The sequence below is a fragment of the Tenrec ecaudatus genome, chromosome X (assembly GCF_050624435.1).
Source record: "Tenrec ecaudatus isolate mTenEca1 chromosome X, mTenEca1.hap1, whole genome shotgun sequence".
Taxonomy (NCBI): domain Eukaryota; kingdom Metazoa; phylum Chordata; class Mammalia; order Afrosoricida; family Tenrecidae; genus Tenrec; species Tenrec ecaudatus.
Genome location: NC_134548.1, coordinates 22359753 through 22379204, shown reverse-complemented (window position 1 = coordinate 22379204; position 19452 = coordinate 22359753). Strand labels below are relative to the sequence as shown.

Genomic DNA, 19452 nt, shown 5'->3' with positions numbered 1-19452 from the left:
CCAGTAAAGTCATGTTATGGGAAGCAGAAGTCTTTCTTTGAGATTCTGCTCAAATGTGTAATTCGGTATGGATTCCTTCCACGTTCGAAGATGAAGCAGGAGAGCCTATGACTTCGGTTTACTTTCAACTTAACTGAAAGAATATAGTCTAAAAGTTAAAAGTGTTATGCCATTAAGCATTATCATTTATCATCAGCTGAGCAAATCTAAAAACTCTTGTTCAGTTCCCCCCCCCGTACGCCCCTCCCACGCCCTGCGCAAAATAAACGTTTTCAAGGTAAGAAATCTGAAACAGTGAACCATTAGTAAGTTGGGAAAGGGGTGGAGATTTTGTTTTGCTTAGCTTGAAAAAAAAGACAAAAGCAAATATAATTTACAGAAAAACTGTTGGTTTCTAGAGAATTTTGTTTTCCTTCTTGATGCGTCAACATCTTGGTTTCTTGCTCCTGTCTAGTGCATAACCCTACCCGCTACACTAAGCAATTCCAGGTGGAAGAGATTTTAGAGCTTGACATCGGCTCTTCCACAGTTAGCCCATCTGCAAGTCGTCAAGGCTCCAGGCAATTAACTATCTTATTTACAGCTGTAATGAAGCAAAACTCAAGGATTTAGCAAGTATTGCTGATCTGTGTCTCCCTCTTCCTTGCACTTGCTTCCAAAGACTGCTTTGTTTTGATTCAAAAAAATGCAAAACATCTGCTGTTTGTCCAAATTAACTTAAAATAATTACTTTTAATTTAGATAGAAGATATATTTTCTCTCAGTTTCAAGGTTTTGCGGAGCTCTGCTGCCTCCCCATTTGCCAAGGGCTGATACATGTATGATACTGCAATGGAATCAAGTACCTTGGCCAAGTTTCAAGTTCTGATCCAAGGTCGGCAATACATTTTTTGGCAGTACTTCTGCAGAGGAATGTCTCCCTGTCACTTTGTAAACGTTTGATATGCAAAAACAGCAGAAAAGATAACAGGACTACCTTTGTAGAGAGGAGCTAAGTGGAATGTGTAAAGATAAACAAAAACTTTCCCCATTAGCTTGATTTAAAATAAAGGAAAATATTGCTCTTAAGTCTTAAAAAATGGGGGTTGAGAGTGAGGAAATACAGGTTGCTAATTAAGAAATTACAAAACAAAATACTTTTAAGAAAATCTGGTAGCCTTTTAGGGAGAGATCCCACTTGAAAACCAAGGCCAATCATTCTAAGAATGGAAAAGCAATATTAGAATATGTTCAATTCAGAGTTTCCCGAGGAGAACTAAAACCAGTGGCAAGGCAGAGTTGAGATGCTACTACATCCTTTCAGCCCATGAAAGATATGTTTTCCTTTGTACACCATAGTGTGGGGGTAAAGGAGCCTTTATATAATTTCACTCACAAAATGGAAAAAAAAAAGTAAAGACCAAAGAAAGGGAAGACAAACTAACCGAATGATCAAAGACACCATCATAAATATTCTCAGTCCCACATGTAGGACATGGGCATTTAAACCGGTCACAGTGCTTGTACTTCTCTTCATCGGTGAGCTGTGCTGGGCCACCTAGGAAAGCATCATTGTCTTCATCTTTCTGATAATGGTGAACTCTAAATTGGGCGGGGTCGAGTCCTATCAAAGTAAAAGAAAAACACAAATTCAGAAGGGTATAATTATTTGAGGTCCCTCATCCTGAAAATATCAAAAGAAAACTCTCACAAAGAGTTATTTGACATTGGCGCGCGCACGCGCGCGCACACACACATACATACACATACACACTTAAATTCACGATAAAGGGCTCTAGCACATGGACAAAATGTTTCTTGGGGGGTGAGGTGATAACAAGTGATTGCTTTAGCAAGAAAACAGGTAACGTACACTAACACAATATGTAAACATACGACTGGCCATTTGGGTTCGGAAGCCACTACTTCTATGGGATGGTTTTATTATTTTCTTAAGGTTACAATGAAAATCTCAGATAAATGCGTGGTGTTATTAAGCAATTCTTAAAGCAAAGTGTCACCATTAAAACTAAAAAATCAAAACCCCATTAAAGAAAACCGGTTCCTAGCTATTACAACTCCTTCAAATACAGACACAACTGCTAATCCTGATGTCAATGCAGTGCTCGATTTCATCTTGGCTCAGTAGTTAACAGCATGTAGGTTGCAATCTAATTCTGTGGTTACAATTCAGTAGCCGCATTTGAGACAATACGCACCGTGGGTTTTCAGTGTTCAGAATTCCGAAATGTAAAATATGTGCAAACACAATGGATCTACAGATTCTATAGGCCAAAATTTCCCCCTGGAAATCCTGAAATTGTCCGTATTTCAACGGACGCAATACCAGAATGCAATTCAGGCATAGTTTAGGTTAGCTTGTTTCCACAAATTCTTTTTAAGAAACATTCCTAAGGCAGTCATTTAATTTATCCGTAGTCAAAGCATAGGTCATACTTTTTACTATTTGCATTTACATGTACAGATAATCATTCCACACCCTCGATTATAACATAAGTATTTCCTTGCAAGTATCCCCTAGAAATCCTTTAGAATTCCAGGCAACTTGGGAATCAAGATCCCTGGGTACTAGGGAATTTTTTTAAATTATTTTTTTATTTTGGTACTAGGGTATTTTTGCACCCAGGTAAATAATGTAAGACAGAATTTTTGAGTTTCCATTTGAAACCCAAGCAAAAAAAACTTGAGCACACAAGTACGCCACCACTACCACGCCCCCCAAAAACCCTGAAAATTTGTTTTTTGCGCAGGAAGATAAGTTTCATAGGTATATTCGGAATTGATTCAGAATTCTAAGACCTATTTTGTCAGTTGTTAAGAGACCTCAGGGCGATGATTGTACAATACAGTGGAAAGATGCTGAACAAGAGTAAGACTGAGAAATGGAGACTCAGTTTTTTCACCTGCAAAATGGAGGCAGTGCCACAGAATACACCAAGCCATTTGGGGGTTTAATTTGGCTAAGCAATGCGGGACGCTTTGAAAGGTTCTTAGGAAAATACCAATGCCTTTCAACTCTACTCTCTGCTTCCCCAAGACTCGTTGGAGCCCTGAGTATTGAAAATGGCTTCCAACAGAACCTAATAACCGGCAAGCACTCAATACATGTCACCTGAAATAAAAAATAAATCAAATAATGAGGCAGCATCAGCATGGAGTCTGGACCATAATCACGCAAGATCATGAATTTAAGAAAACCTACAAACCCCACGATCCTACTGCATTTCAAGGTCCTCGCTGCTCTTTGTGGGAACGAATGAGAGTGATGTTCCCTAACCTGATGGCACACAATAAAAAGAGAGCACACATTCAAAGTCCTTTTTAAAGGTAGTCTTCGTTAGCCACACGAGCCAGTTAGCCTCAGGACTCAATCTCCATTTTTCCTTCATGAATTACCTAGGTCCAGCCGAAGAGAAGCAGCAGAGCACCGAAGCATGTGAGGCTATAGACCCACACACTGAAAGCTCAGGGGAACTGACGGAGCCAGCCCATTTCTTCACTGTAATCTAGGGGAGCTAATTCATTCAACTCTAGTTGTGATCCAATTGTATGCACATGATATTACATTTCATTAGTGATTAGAACACAGCCACCAGACCAGTACCCTGGCAGTGTGATTATCAATCAACACCCATTCCTATAGTATTGCAAAAAGTAAGGAAAAGGGCAAACCCAAAGGAAAATTCTTGAGAAGGCAAGCTTTTTAGCCAATCTAAAAAAAAAAAATCAAGGGGGAAAAGAAACCTCATACTGCCTTTGCATATTCACAACTCTGACTATGAAAGTGACCAGCGGAAGCTGTAAGCAACCCCTCCTTAAAAGCCCTGGCTCACTAAGCACACCTGAACAGAGGCAGCTTCATGCACCCGCTGCTGGGGGTAGGTGGTGGGGTCCATTGCATGCTAGGTCAGTCCAAACTGGGCACATGGGGCCTAGCTAGTTATGGACAAAAATCCACCAAGTAGACAAAAGTTATGGGAAAATCTCAAGTTTAATGAACTATCTACTTTAAACGTCCATGTCTCCAAACATCACAATAACAAAGGCAATTAACCTAGTTAATTATAGGCAGTCCAGAATTACAAAGGAATTGTTTCTAAATCAAATTTGTATGTAAATTACAAGTATGGTTTGTATCAAATGTCAGTATATCAAATGTTTCTTAGTATATAGTGTTATCTTTTTAATGCATAAAATTTAAAAAATGCTTCCAGAGACGCAAAATATCTTTATCATCATAATAACGTTTGATACATCACAAAGCAGCACCTGTTATTAGGAACCATTGTATCGACCTTGCATTTTAATGTAATTGGCTTCATGGGCGTTGGTCATAACTATGAGCTGAAACTAGTTCGTAACCCGGGGACTGCCTGTACTTCAGATTTATTCCCAAACTGCAAGTTTTTTTAGGGGAGGTGGGCTTCATTTTTCCTGCTAATGAGTCAGTGTTGAATTTTTAAACTATAAAAAGCAAATACAACATATTATATCTATAATAATCCATGCACAAGTTACTTAAATAAAGAAGTCAGGGGGCAAAGTGATTCCCTCAAGAGGACAATTATAAACTTGACAGGTAAATCACCAAAGGGTTTTTTAATAAATTCTTTTAAGAAAACATAAAATGTCATAAGGATCATTGATTTTTTTAAAGTATCATTGCTCTTAGGTTTTTTCTTCCTAAAATGTTAAAAATACAGGCGTAAACAAGTGCCAAACTAATTCACTGTGCGGATTAATTTTTCCAGAGCCTTATGAAATCAGTAATAAGCAGCTATTTCGAAGTTTCGATAGACTTAAAAGTTTTATGATCCATATCCAACTCAATAAGGCTGGAAAGAAACACCAGGAAAAAAGTATCTGGTGCTGCCACCTAGAGGTAGAGACTAAATTCTAAAACGTGGAAAATAGAGCTGCTAAGTATAATACTATTTGTAGTTACTTCTGTCAAAACGGCTTTAAAGCAAAATCTTTATCCTAAAGATTTTGTCACACATGCAAATACACTGCATATCAATATTAAACTGCTCACTTTAAAGTTAGCAACTATATTAGACTCAGAGCAAGAAAAGCAAAATGGAATTTCAAACTTTATCTATAAGCTCTGGTGGTGTAACGCTTAAATGCTCAGCTGCTAACTAAAAGGTTCATAGTTCAAACCCATCCATCACTGCGTGGATGAAAGCTGTGGCAGTCTGCTTCCAAAACCATTACAGCCTAGGAAGTCCTATGAGCAGTTCTACTCTGTCCTATACGGTTGCTAGGAGGGCTGCCTCTACTCTACCACAAGGGATTTGCTCTATTGAGAGCTTTCTCTGAAATGCCTTGCAGAAACAAACATTATGGCCCATGTCTCAACTAACTTCCACTTCTATTAAGGCTAGCTTCTGACAGATGACTTCAATCACGTGGTCAGGCACAGAAAAACCAAGTGATCTGGGAGAAAGGTGGCTGAGGCTTCTCGCACAATGTGCAGAAAGGGAGCGTGCTTTGATTCAATCCAGTGGCCTATAGTGCTTCTCCCTTCTTGTGGGTGTGCGTGTGGGTGGGTTGTGGGCAGGTATCAGGGGCAGTGGAACGAAATTAAAACACTATCAGTTATAATTAGAAAATGTGTAGTATCTGACTCTGTGAAGGCAGGAGGATCAAAGCGTTCCCGTTTCAGGAAGTATTTATAGAAAGGAAGAGCACAGGCAACGCGTGTTTTTACTTGAGATCACCATATTCTTATCACACCCGCCCCCAATGTGACATTTCGCACAAAATTCGTTTTTTACCATTGTATTTCCCTACCATTGTAAACTGTGCTTATTTTTAGAGTGTTCACCTGCCTTCGGCATGCCCAAGGAGTATTTAAGCCGCCTCTAACTCCAGTCATAGGGTTATTTGAGAGAGGAATTGATCAAATACTGCTTTGCCTCCTTGAGACGCTATTGGTGCAACTGCAAATAATTACAGTAAAGTCAATTATGTACGTTCCAACAAGTACAAAAGAGGGAAAATCCCTAAGAAGGAAATGCAAAGGAGTAAAAGGACTTAGTGGTGATCCCGAGCCATCAGTGTCTGTGATAGAAACCATGTGCTTAACAGAATTTTGTTGTTAAGTCATGTGTGTAAAAGGTAAACATTTATTTTTTTAAAAAGAAATCATTTACCTTTTACACTAATACAGATTTTCATACACTTGGGTTTCTTACAGAAGAATATAAAAACTTAGGGTCTAAAATATCAGCACAAGGGGAAAAAGTCTATCATGAGCATGATGGTAATGGACAACAGCAACCACAAAGACTAGATAGGACCCTCAGCAGCAGTGAATTTACGGTAAAAGGGGGGAGACAACTCAGAAAATGAAGGTGAGAATAATTACACAACTTGAAGAATGTAATCAATGTCACTAATTGGTACATGCAGCAATTGTTGAAAAGGTTTATGTTTTGTTGTGAATGTTCTCAACAGTGCCAAAATAAATAAAAAATATTTTAAAAAGGAAAAAACACATGATTAAACAAATAATTTTTAAAGGTGAATGTTAGGTTGATGAAAATTGTATACAAGAATGCTCACAACTTATTAATAACAGCCAATAACTGGAAACAAGCTAGATAAACCAGTCTATGCCACAATGGAATACTAATTAGTAAAAAAACAAAAACAGTAAGAGAATACAAGATGGATGAATTTTAGAAATACTATGCAAAGTGAACAAAGTTGAACAAAAAAGGGTGTATACTGAATGAGGCCATTTACATAAAGTTCCAGAACAGACAAAATGAGCCCATGGAGAAAGGTGCTGTTATGGTGCAGTGGTCAAAGCACTAGGCTGCTAACCAAATGGCTGGTGGTTCCAGGCCACCAGTGGTTGGTCCCTCAAGAGAAAGATGTGGTAGTCTGCTTCTGTAACGGTGACGTCAGCCTTAGAAACCCTAAGGGGCAGGTTCTACTCGTTTCCACAGGCCCCCTGAGAGTCCAAATAGACTCGATGGCAACAGGTTCAGTTTATCCTATGGTGATAGGAATCCGATGAGCAGTGGCTTTTTTTGAAAAGGAGGAGTACAAGGGTACTCTTTGAGGCAATAGAAACATTCTGTGTCTTGATAAAAAAAAAGTGAATCCGTTGGTAGGAGTCCCAGGTTGGCACAAATGGTTAAGTGCTTGACAACCAAGTGAATGATTGGCAGTTAAAACTCATCTTGAGGTGCCTCAGAAGAAAGGCCTGGTGAGCTGTTCACAACACTGAAAACCCTATGGAGTAGTTCTATTCTAGAAACAAGGGGTCACTATGAGTAAGAATCATTCAAAAGCAATTTAATTTTTTAAATTTTAACGATATCCTAATATCTTAGCAATTTACTATATATGTGTATTTCCTATCCCCTCCACATCCCCCACAGCCCACTGCCATTGAGTCAATTCAAACTCATCAACACTGTATATGGTTTCTGAGATTACAAATCTTTATGGGAGCAGAGAGCCTCATCTTTCTCCTGCAGAGCAGTTGGTGGGTTTAAGCCACCGATCTTACAGTTAGCAGCCCCACACTTATCCCATAGCATACACTAACAGGGGACCATGTGTATTTATTATACTTTTTGTGAAAAAAATCACCAAATAAGGTGTTTTACTTGCAATATATATTTCCAAAAGACTCTTATTGACAATATGTAGGGCATGCCTACAAATCCAGAACAAAGCATCGCAGTACAAAAACCGAAATGCAAATTAAAAGCACAATACTATGTCACAGTTATATCCACTATAATGCCCCAAGTGAAAAACACAGAAAATAATAGATGTGGAGCATTTAGACATGATTGCTAAGAATTGTGGGCTAACAGGTGTACTTGAGAAAGCAGGTGTGGTCTACTAAAGCTGAATACATATGTCCCCTAGAAAATATGGACACTAGATAGTGGATAAAGTGTGTTACTGTTTTCGGAGGACTTTGGGGGTGCATCACAATAATGACTGTAGCCAAGTTTAGAAGGGAGAATCTTTGTCTGTTAGAAATGGAAAAAGAAAAATTGGCCAATAATAAGATGTGTAGCATTCACTTCACAGAGGTGAAATCAGCGGAGGTGGGGAGGAAGATTAAGATTGGTTGTGAGCGAGAGATTGCTGCAGCTGGGGAACAGGGACATGGTTGTTTATTACATTATTGTCACTACTTTCATATAAAGTTAAGTATTTCATAATGAACAGGTTTTTAAAACACTACAGATCCAATTTAAAAATAAATAAAATTGACTACAAGTGGCTGACTACTGAAACTGCCTTTCACACCATCACCAAAAATATCCAGAATATATAAGCTAAGTTCCCAAGTGTTTGAAAAGAGATAATATCCAGACTTTGGGGTTATGTCACCTGCACCCCCCACACACACACACACATTTTGATTGTCTTACAGAAGCTAACTCTCAATAGGAAAAACAAAACCAGCACAACCCCACTGGGCAACACGCTTCTGAGGGCAGAGCTGTTCTTACAGCCCTCACGTGGCAACTTCTAACTTTTTTTCTACCTCTGGGCCATAAAAAACTTGAGGAGTACCTTCTTTCCTATTTTTAAACCAGAGAAAACTTCCAGCATCTTTTTTATGTTGAAAAAATGGAAAATAATACAATAAACCAATAAAGATTATTTCCCTGCCAACAAAGCCCTCCTTCTCTTCCACCTGTTAGGAGATGGTGTAGAAACAAGATAGAAGGTCCAGACCACCACCCTTTTAGAAGTGAGTTACTGTGCAATACATTTTTCTTTCCCTCTGATTTTAAAAAATGTGTCTTTCTTTTTGTCATTAAATTATAGTGTTAGTATTTTCTCAGTGAGAATCACTTACATTTCTCCCACGTTACTCTCCTGTCTTATTCACACATGTCTCGTGTATTTTTAAAGTATCGGTGTCCATTTATTATGTCTTACACATTTTCCTAGAGGCGACACAATCTTGGGAAGGGTCATTTTGGTGAACTTCATGAAAATGCTTTATCTTAGGAGAAACCATGATAGAGTAAATATTTGGAGATCTCCTTGTTTCCCTTGTGGCCACAAAGGAAGGTGTTCTGAATTACTCTTCCAAGCGATTATGCTTGCAATGTTCCCAGTTTAAGCTGAGTAAGCAGTGTCACTGCTGACGCTCAGTGGGGAGATGGAATTCAGCTGTCATTCGTTCACCTTGTAGGGACTATAGGGCAGAACTGTGGACTGATAACTCCTGAAATGACTCTCTACAAGTTTCCCGAGGTGCAACCAAGATAGATCTGGGTCCGGAAGTGCATCAATGGGCTCTAACATTAGTACAGTGAGCAGCTATTCCCAACAATATATTGATCTCTGCACTGTCAGTTCCCACAAAGTCTCAAATGCCACCATGCCCCCTAGTCACCCCAACAGAGACCCAAGAAGTGGTCTTTGCTTCCCCTGAACTCAAGAAAGTTCTTTAGTTTACCTCTCTCTCATTATGCTGTCCACTAGATTCCCCCACATCAGTTAAATCAAAGACACGAGCTTCCAAGCTGGGCTGTAAGTCACGTCAAGGATCCACATCCGACTTACTTTTATCTTTCCCAGTGCGTGAAGATGCTGAGGACAGCAGGTGTTCAACACTGAATGAACGCCGAAGCTGACTGGCACCTGAGCATCTTGGTGATGCCTTGGACGGTATGCCACCTTGTAAAGGGGTAGTCCTTGGCCACTACGATGCACACTCTTTTAACATCTAATTTCGCTTTTGGGAAGGATATGTTAATTAAGTTTTCCTATTAATTATTTTATAGAAAATAAGGCTGGAAATGAACGGCGTGTATGCACTCTCCTGAACTTTATCAGCTAAGAACCTGAGGCACAAAAAACAAGCGACCATCTAACTCAGAAGCAACAAAGCTGACATGGAAGCAAACCAGCCTGTGCGATCACTAGGTGCCGAAGAGATCAGTTATCAGGCATCAAAGAACAAAAAAATCATATCATTGTGTGCTCACCTCCCTGATATGATCGCTGAAGATAAATGATGAATAAGTAAATGTGGTGAAGAAAGCTGATGGTGCCCGGCGATCAAAAAATATAGTGTCAGGGGTCTTAAAGGCTTGAAGGTAAACAAGCAGACATCTAGCTCAGAAGCAACAAAGACCCACATGGAAGAAGCACACCAGCCTGTGTGATCATGAGGTAATGAAGGGATCAGTTATCAGGCATCATCAGAACAAAAAATAGTATCATAGTGAATGAGGGGGGGGGGAGTGCAGAGTGGAGACCCAAAGGCCATCTGTAGGCAATTGGACATCCCCTTACAGAAGGGTCTCGGGGAGGAGACGAGCCAGTCAGGGTACAATGTATCGCAACGATGAAACATACAACTTTCCTCTAGTTCTCAAATGCTCCCTACCCCCCACTATCATGATCCCAATTCTACCTTACAAATGTGGCTAGATCAGAGGATGTACACTGGTACAAGTAGGAACTGGAACCACAGGGAATCCAGGGCGGATGATTCTTTCAGAACTGTGGTGTGAGTAGCGATACTGGGAGAGTGGAGGGAAGGTGGGCTGGAAAGGAGTAACCGATTACAAGGATCTACATGTGACCTCCTCCCTGGGGGATGGACAACAGAAGAGTGGGTGAGGGGAGACGTCGGACAGGGAACAATAGGACAAAATAATAATTTATAAATTATCAAGAGTTCATGAGGGAGGGGGAAAATGAGGAGCTGATGCCAGGGGCTTAGGTGAAGAGCAAATGCTTTGAGAATGATGAGGGCAATGAATGAACAACTGTGCTTTACACAATTGATGTATGTATGGCTTGTGATAAGAGTTATATGAGCCCCTAATAAATGATTAAAAAAATAAATTAGCAGGAAAAAAATAAATAAAATTTAACACGTCAAAAAATGATTCTGAATTTAAAAAAAAGAAAGAACCTGAGGCACCTAAGGGTGGTATCATTTTCCTCCCCACCCTCATTTTCATTGTTTCTTTTCATCCCCTTTAAACATATATATCTACTTGGGCCTGCCAGAGGCGCCCATTGTGGCACAGGTTTCTCAGCGATTGTTGCTGGACCCTGGCTATTACACCAATTGCTTTCTGGAGTAACACAAGTAGCATGGTATATTTTGAAAGGGGGGGATTTTTGTTTTCTAATTTAAACCCCGGAGCAAACTAGGTGCATGTTCTTGCGTTTGTTTTACACACGATCTTGAGAGACGGAGTTCTAGATTCTCGCTTCCTTGTAACAAAATTAATCTCTTAGGACCAATGAGAAAACAGCCCGGGAGGCCAAATGCCTGAAATATTATCACTGTCCATGAAGACATGTCCTTCCCAACTATTGGAGATCATTGTTCATTGGAAAAGGGTTATAATGAGAAGTATGGTTATGTATGATAGAGACATTTATTAAAAAAGTGAAATTCCAGAATGAACTTTAGACTCACTGGCTTGCGTTGCTAGGTGCAGAAGACTATTTGGATGCTTGTGCTTACTCTGAATATTTCATCCACAGACTATAGAGTGCTTTCATTAAAATAAAAGGGAGAAAAACCTATAGTCTGGAGAACAAAAGCTAAGAGCTCCAAGTTTTAGTGGCCATGTTCCTGCCATCGGGCTATTGTATAAGAAGAGTAATACTATACTTTTCTCCCCCCATTCACAGATGGAAAAAGTAAAATTTTGCTTTATTTAAGCCCAATAGCAATAATCTTACATGAGCTTCAGAAAACTGATCCACATTTTACTTTGGGATAATGAGGCCCATTAGCTATTAGAGAGAACAAACTATTCTCCCCCAGTTTGACAGACTTAAGTCATTCACTCATTTAATAGAAAAAATTCTTTCCTTTTCACAAAAATGGCTTTTCCATGTGGGGGCCCCCTGGCCAGGCCACATGACATCAGACAGGCGTCAGGAGCTATCGCGATGGGGAGAAAGCGTCAGAGACTTTCCACCGTGAAGCCACGGGATAACCGACACTTGATGCGTGCCTTTCATTTCAAGGAAAGCAGTATAAAAGCAATAGCAAAGGTAAAAAGGTAGCTGGGGGGGGGAGGGGGATGTCGCAGTGCTTTCCACAAAAGAGTCTGGGGAAAAAAAACCCATGAACTTAATAATTTTCCTAAATGAAATGATGCCATTATTCCTGATTTGCTTTGTACTGACTAAAAGGACGAAGTATCCAACTTCACTCAAGTTCCAACACTGTAATAGGTTTCATTAATCAAAGATAAAAACTGCATTAAAAGCAAGGGAATTATTTTATGTCTGTGATTAGGCAGTTGGAGGGCTTGTATTTTATGTATACATTTGTACACTTCAACTGATTTAACCATGTCAGTTCACAAACTGCAGTTTTTTATATACATATATATAAAGAAAACAGATTTAGAATTTTAAAAACAAATTACAGTAATTTAATGCCTACAAGCTTGCACCTCTTAGAAACTGTGCACCCACCTAACCCTCCTCTTGCTCTCTACCACTTCTCCATCTCCTCCCTCCTCCTCTCAAAATCCACAGGAGATGTAAGAACTGATAGCAAGGGCCTCGAATCTCTTAGTGCAGCACAGCCACATGGGGCGGGAGACTAAAGGATGCAGATCAAAACTCAGTTCCTGAGTAGGGAGGGGCGCAAACACCGGAGAAGACCTGCTTGGGAAAGCATCAGCCTGTCCTACAGGCTTCACAATGACCAATATGAAGTTCATGAGTGATGAACCTCTTACAAAGAAAAAGGGCTAGAAATGGTTTTTGCTATGGCCAATAGACCCCTAGTGATGGCCTACAGCAGGGATGGGGAGAAGTGGACAAGCACAAGGGGGGAGGAGAGGGACTACAAGAACGCCAATGTCACCCAGCTTAAAAAACAGCCAGGAAACAGCAACTTGAAAGGTTAAATAGGAACCTCCCAGGATGATGTGGGGGGGGGGGCAGGGGAAGGAGTTTAAGTTAATGGCAGAAGAACACCTGGGAAAGAGGAGGATGGCAAGGATGAAATCACGTCACCAAATTGTACAAGTAGAACCTGTTGGATTGATACATGTCCTGCTCTCTCTATATTCCCAGTAGCAACAAAATAAATAAAATTACCTAAGGCAAAAACAACAACAAAAAAACTGTTGTTGAGTGGCAGAAGATGAAAAGGAGCAGTCCCAGCAGCACAAGTTTGAGAAAACAGACCCTTCAATCAGTTCAGATAGGCCACACGGCACCAAGAAGGAACATGCGGCCACAAATGGTCCAAAGAGCTTCTAGGAATTGGGACCAGAGGGGTGGTAGTGGTAGAACACCCGTGAGGCAGGCTCTCTAAGAAAACTGAGATCAGCAATGATACACAACCCTCTGAAGTTGGGACCCTCTAGTGTACTGGCTTTGAAAATAATTTGTGAAAATCCGATTCATAAGTCTGTCTAGAACCAAAAGGTATCGACAATCATTATTAAAATGTTTCTTTAAGCAAATCAACACCTATCTACCTTCTAAATTATTCAGGAGACTGGGTCCTGCTCAGCCCTGTGCCACTGGAAAAGCCAAAACCAGCGAAGGGAAGGGCAATGGCTTAACTGTAGACACAAATGGAAACGCTGGGAGACTTACTAAAAAAAAAAAAAATTGGTTTTGCCCAGAGGTCTCAGGTACAAACTGGGAGTATAGGCAGTGGGGGAGAGAAGGGAGTGTGAACATAAAGCCTTCCAGGTTTTCACCACCCCAACTCCTAGTAAGCAACATTTCTGATTGCCTCTCTGGGTTGAGAGAAAGCAGGGCCACTAAGCACAGTGATTAAGGGCACGGGCTCTGGAGTCAGGCAGTGCTGGTTATCTCTCTTAGCTACGAGACTAGACCAAGTTGGACACTGCTCCACGCCACGGTTTCCTTCTCTGTAAAACAAAGCTAATACAACCAACCATGTGAAAACATGCAAAGTACTTATGACAATATCTGACAGAGTAAAGAAAAAAGTAAAATGATGATAAAAATATTGGGCATTTAGTTTCTTCCTTCTAGCTAAGGATTTATAAACACCATCAACTTTTGAGAATACATTATATGATTATTTTGGTAGCAAGATTTTATCAGCTAATTATGTTTTGCTCAGACAAATGTCAAAGATGAGTTTCCAATTCCAGGGCAGACACTGACGGAGGGGAGATGAGGGATGGGGGAGTGAGGTGGACGGCTGGGAGGAACTCAGAAACACTCGAAGCAGAGGCAGCACCAGAAGTGCGTGACCAAAGGATCCCTCGGGGAAAATCCAATCAAAACCAACCCACCTACCGAGTGAGCACTGTTGTTGTTTGTTGGCATAAAGTTGGCTTTGAGTCATGGTGACCTTAAGGGTAACAAAAGGAAACACTGCCTGGTCCCGTGCCATCATCACCATCACTGGCATGTTTGGGTCCACTGTTGTGGCTATGGTGTCAAGCCATCTTGTTGAGGGCACTGAATACTAACGATGTGCAAATCCTAAGGGCTAAAGGAGTGTGCGCTATTGTACTACTCAAAGAACCATGGCTTAGACTAAAGTTTAGAGGTTTGTCAAAGCCACGGGGCTTGTGAAGAGCAAGAACAAGCCTTTCAACACAGGCCCCCTGGATGCCAAAACCTATATCCACAACTGATATCTTCCAGTGAGAAGAGGAAGAAGAGAATTTTCCATGGGGCAGGGAGTCAACAACTCACTGGACAAGGTAGAACTGCCACTGTGGGCTTCTGAGACTATAGCTCTTTATGGGAGCAATAAAAGCTTATCCCTCCTCAGAGCGGCTGGAGGGTTTGAACCACTGACCTTGCGGTTAGCAATACAGGACTTAACCAACAGTACCACCAGAGCTCCTTCTGAAACAGATACAGAATTGATATCACATTTGGGGGACACTGAGCAGACCAAAAAGGGTCAGACTAAAAACATAGGGAGGACAGCCACTCTAGGGGAGACTATGAGGCTGCCTATTCCTGTAAAGATTTACAGGCTCAAACCCCTCAGAAACAGTTCTAGTCTATCCCACAGGGTAAACTCAATGGCTGTGGTTATTTACTTATCTAATTTTTTTTGAGAGGCTGAATATAAAAGCTCAGATTAGAAATACAGATTGGGGTTTCTATAAAATGGATTAGAGGGAGCACAGAGCCTAAAATCGAGGTAACTCTTTCCATGCTAGTCATCTGAAAACAAAATCTGGGCTGGTGATGAAATAGACTGCTAGGCAAGAGATGTCAAACTGGTGGCAGAACAAGGAGGGTCATAAGGACACACAGAGGTGCCAGGGTTGGCCGGCACCTCTTGGGATGGTGAAGTAGACATGGCAGCCAATTCCTAGATGATGGCAGTTGAGGCTAGTTTTAGGAGAATTCGAATTAAAACGAGGGTAGGATACTTAAAGGGATCTGAGTATTACAAATTCAAAATTCCCATGCTCCATCCCCCCCCAAATGGCACAGTCTCATTTTCTAACAAAATGTCTTTTGAGTCAGAAACAAGATGACCACTCATTAAAATAGCACCAGCACCAACCTCCTCACTTTCATGGAAATCCACTCATTAAAGCTATGACAGCAAAGTCAGTAACTAAAGCCTTCTAAAATGATGACTTCCCTCTTCTCTTCCTTTTTCCATCCCTTCACCTTCTACTTGTGGTTATGTACTGGCTGCCAACAAGGGCCTGCACAGGTGGCTATCCAAGTAGGAAGTACACAGAGGTCTACATGAGGAAACAGACATGAAGCACCAGGGGAGTACGAGGTCCAGTACTGTGCCTACCGAATTGGATGGAGGGAAGCATGTGATGCCGTTACTGGGAGAGGGCCAATGTCAGCTTAGACAACTTACCTAACCACGATGCAATGAGCACAGCATCAATTCCATCTATTGGCTCACAGATACGAGCTACCACTGGGTGGATCTGCTGGGCCAGGTAGTACTGGGTATCAATGGTTAAGTTGTCCTGTTTCTGCAGCTGCTCAGGCGCATAGGCCCTCTGACTGGCGGCGAGGTTTGACCCATCCTAAAAGAGGACAAGTACAGGCAAAGTGTGAGAGACTCAATCTCTCTCTCTCTCTCTCTCTCTCACACACACACACACACACACACACACACACACACACACACACCCTCCCTCCAGTGATTTAAAGGGAGACAACAAATCCTACACACACACACACACACACACACACACACAAACACACACACCCTCCCTCCAGTGATTTAAAGGGAGACAACAAATCCTACACACACACACACACACCCCTCCCTCCCTCCAGTGGTTTAAAGGGAGACAACAAATCCTACTACCAAGAAGCTTTTCTAACATCGGAATGAATGTTTCATACGTGTCTAAGACAGCGGTTCTCAACCTTCATAATGCCGTGACCCTTCAATACAGTTTCTTATGTGGTGGTGACACCTCAACCATAAAATTATTTTTGTTGCTACTTCATAGCTGTCATTTTGCTACTGTTATGAATTGGATGACCCCTGTGAAAGGGTCGTTTGACCCCCAAAGGGGTCACGAACAGGTTGAGAACTGCTGGTCTAAGAGGAAGAAGATGGCGAAGAATATGGCAGCCATGGCTCAAGAATGTACATCAAATGGGCGCCTACTCTATTTTTTGCCTAAAACAAAAACCAACTACCAAATAAAAAAATAATTCACCTGCCATAGCAGAGACACACTGCGAAATTCTAGTGATAATTACTCTAATTAGAATGGCTCTTTAGCGGCAATGATAAATAAACAACTGTATGGTCTTTTTCATCAAGCCCTGGTGGCACCAGGTTAAAGAGCTCCTCTGCCAACCAGAAGGAGAGGGGCAGCCAGCTTCCATAAAGATCAGTCGTGCAAACACTGCGGGATAGTTTTACTGTCCTATGGGACACTATGCGACGTGTGGCTTTTGTTTAATGAGACCCCATCAGGTGAGCTCTCTAGCCGGAGTATCACCTCAGAGTCCCGAAGGGTAGTGTCTGCTATGAGAGCTGTCTTTATCATCCACAAGCAAATGAGCAAGAGGAAAAGGAAAGGTTAGAACCCATCAAGTAGTCGTAGACAGAAAATAATAATACCAAACCAAGCCTACTGTCATCTAATCATCTGACTCCCACGACCCTGTTGAGGGTTACTGAGACTCTAAATTTTACAGGAGCAGACAGCTGGTGAGTGTGAACTGCCGACCTCGAGATACACAGCCTATCAGTGCCATCAGGGCATTCTTACAGGACGTAATCAGGAGGAAAGAGAAAAATAACGAGGCATCATTGTGGTGTCTCAATGCTTTTGGACAGAAGTACAGGTCATTTCATGACGGTAGTCTGGCTGTTGCTCAGGACAGGGAGATGAGTCAGAAAGGGCAATCCGGAGTGAAACAGCTACAGGGAACCTTTTTTAAGGGCTTCCTGTTTTACTCTGTGAAAAGAAAAACTTTGCAATTCTACGCATTCAGCCCATATACAGTCCACTGTTTGATGTCACCCTCATCTGTGGGTCAAAAAGTCATTGCTACACTGCACCACCGGCCAGCAACACACTCTGCACTTCCTCTTGTTTTAAAATTTAATATTCACAATTTGATATTCAAACTGGCAAATTATAACTATTCACAGTCCTCAGCTGCTCTGCAGTATGGATTATACTGCAGATCCTCTTCTTTCATCACTGCTACAGTACCCAGCCTGAAGCAGAGGCAACCTTCCACACCACTGCCTCCCCTTTAGAAACCGCAGTGAGGACTTCTTTAAGGCTAAGCTCCTGATGAACAGATATTGTTTACCAACTCGGCTCTACCTGTGAGAGATATAATGAAAACACTTTAAAAGCAAGACAACCTCAGGTGACAAGCCTGGCTTATTATTGCTCAGAAGATCATTTACAAGACAGTAAAAAGCCGACAGAATTCCTCAAGTTTAATTGTTACCCTTTTCAGAGGCTTGAATTGCAAAAGTAGAGTACAGATGACAAAACCCATGTGAAAAGCTCCTTGGGCAGTGTCTTTAGACACACGGTATCCAGACAGTCTTTTAATATCACAAATATGAAATCTGATCAATCGGTGTCATTTTAGCTTTTAACAAAATTGATCTATCTTAAGATTATAGCAGTGTTGAGCTTAATAATTTTTACTAGTGAATAAAAATCAAACCTTTAGAGCCTAAATATTTGAGAAGAGGTGGGGAAGCAAATGAGTTACCTTCCAATATATCATTAGAAGTTGTCATAGCAAGGCATATTTTTTAAAAGCAGCTTAAAATTTCTAAATGTGCTCTACATTTTTAAAGTTTTAATTTTGAATTAATACCCACGAAGGTATTAATTGTTTTGGCAATGACTTGCTTTGGCAATGACCCAAACATGTACCCTTATTGGTATTTTAAGAATCCAAGTTCCAAACATGGAAAAACTGAAAATACTTGATAAAATGATGGGTTCTGTTATATTGTATTGAAAAACACTTAGGTGATATAAGATGTAGCCCTCACACCTGAGCAAGATCCCATTGTATGTGCAAGAAGGTTTAATTTACTTCTTTAAGAAGAGATAAGAAGCAATGTTGGTCTACTTAGATGCCCATTCATGAACTAAACAAAATACAAACTTCATACAGACACCAGGTGCTGCCAATTCACTCAAAGTACTGTAGTCATATCAGAAAGGAAGTACTGAAAAAGAATTTTAAATGAATGACAAGTGGGTTTCCCCAAAAGAAGTATATTAAAGACACACACCTATGGAAAGATAAAAAGAACTAAAACTTAACAGATAAATGGAAGCTGATTAAAATCAGAGCAAAAAAATTCATATAGGTTTTGCAACATGAGGTTGCCATGACTAAAAGGTGACTCTAAGGAAACTACTTTTGGGTGTTTTTTGAAAAAGACTGTAAGTCCCTTCGCGTAAACAGTTAGTAGCTCAACACTAGCCAATTGATAGTTGGTGGCTCAACCCCAGTCAGCAGTGCCTGGGGGAGACAGGCCTGGCTTCTCTTCTGCTTGTGAAAAGGCTAAGCCTTGGAAACACTCTGAAGGAGTTCTACTCTACACTCTCAGGGCCACTATATGTTGGAACTGACTTGAGGCCAATGAACAACAACACCAACAAATAAATTAGAACCCTAAAGCATTACTGAACTTACCTGAATGCTTAATCTGAAGAAGTTACCAGTAAAGGGTTAGATTCTCAATGTAAATATCAACCAAATTAGAAACCATTATGGAATAAGCACTTCTTGGAGGCTACCTAGGCTTAGGGCAGTTAACAGTTTTCTTAAAATGAAGGCACTACATGTATATTTTCAAAAACGTATTCTAAAGATTATGCTTGAGTTAGGAAATATACAAAAGTGGGACTGGAGTGCTTAAAAGCGTAAGACGTATGCAGATCCGGCTAGTAAACATGTCCAAAATGTGCATGCCCCACTGCTAGGGAGCAAAGGCAAATTAAAGCCCTAAAATCTTTCATTGGG

At 40.8% G+C, this 19452-nt stretch overlaps 1 protein-coding gene across 2 annotated transcripts in view; it reads right to left on the bottom strand.

Moving 5' to 3' along the window:
* Window positions 1-19452, bottom strand: part of POLA1 (DNA polymerase alpha 1, catalytic subunit) — a 326365-nt gene that overhangs the window by 153856 nt on the left and 153057 nt on the right. For both annotated transcript variants that reach the window (XM_075538739.1, XM_075538740.1), the window contains exons 32-33: window positions 15827-16001; window positions 1425-1603 (exon numbers count right to left, since the gene is read on the bottom strand). In XM_075538739.1, coding sequence (XP_075394854.1) covers window positions 1425-1603; window positions 15827-16001 — 354 coding nt within the window. The remainder of the gene's footprint in view (window positions 1-1424; window positions 1604-15826; window positions 16002-19452) is intronic.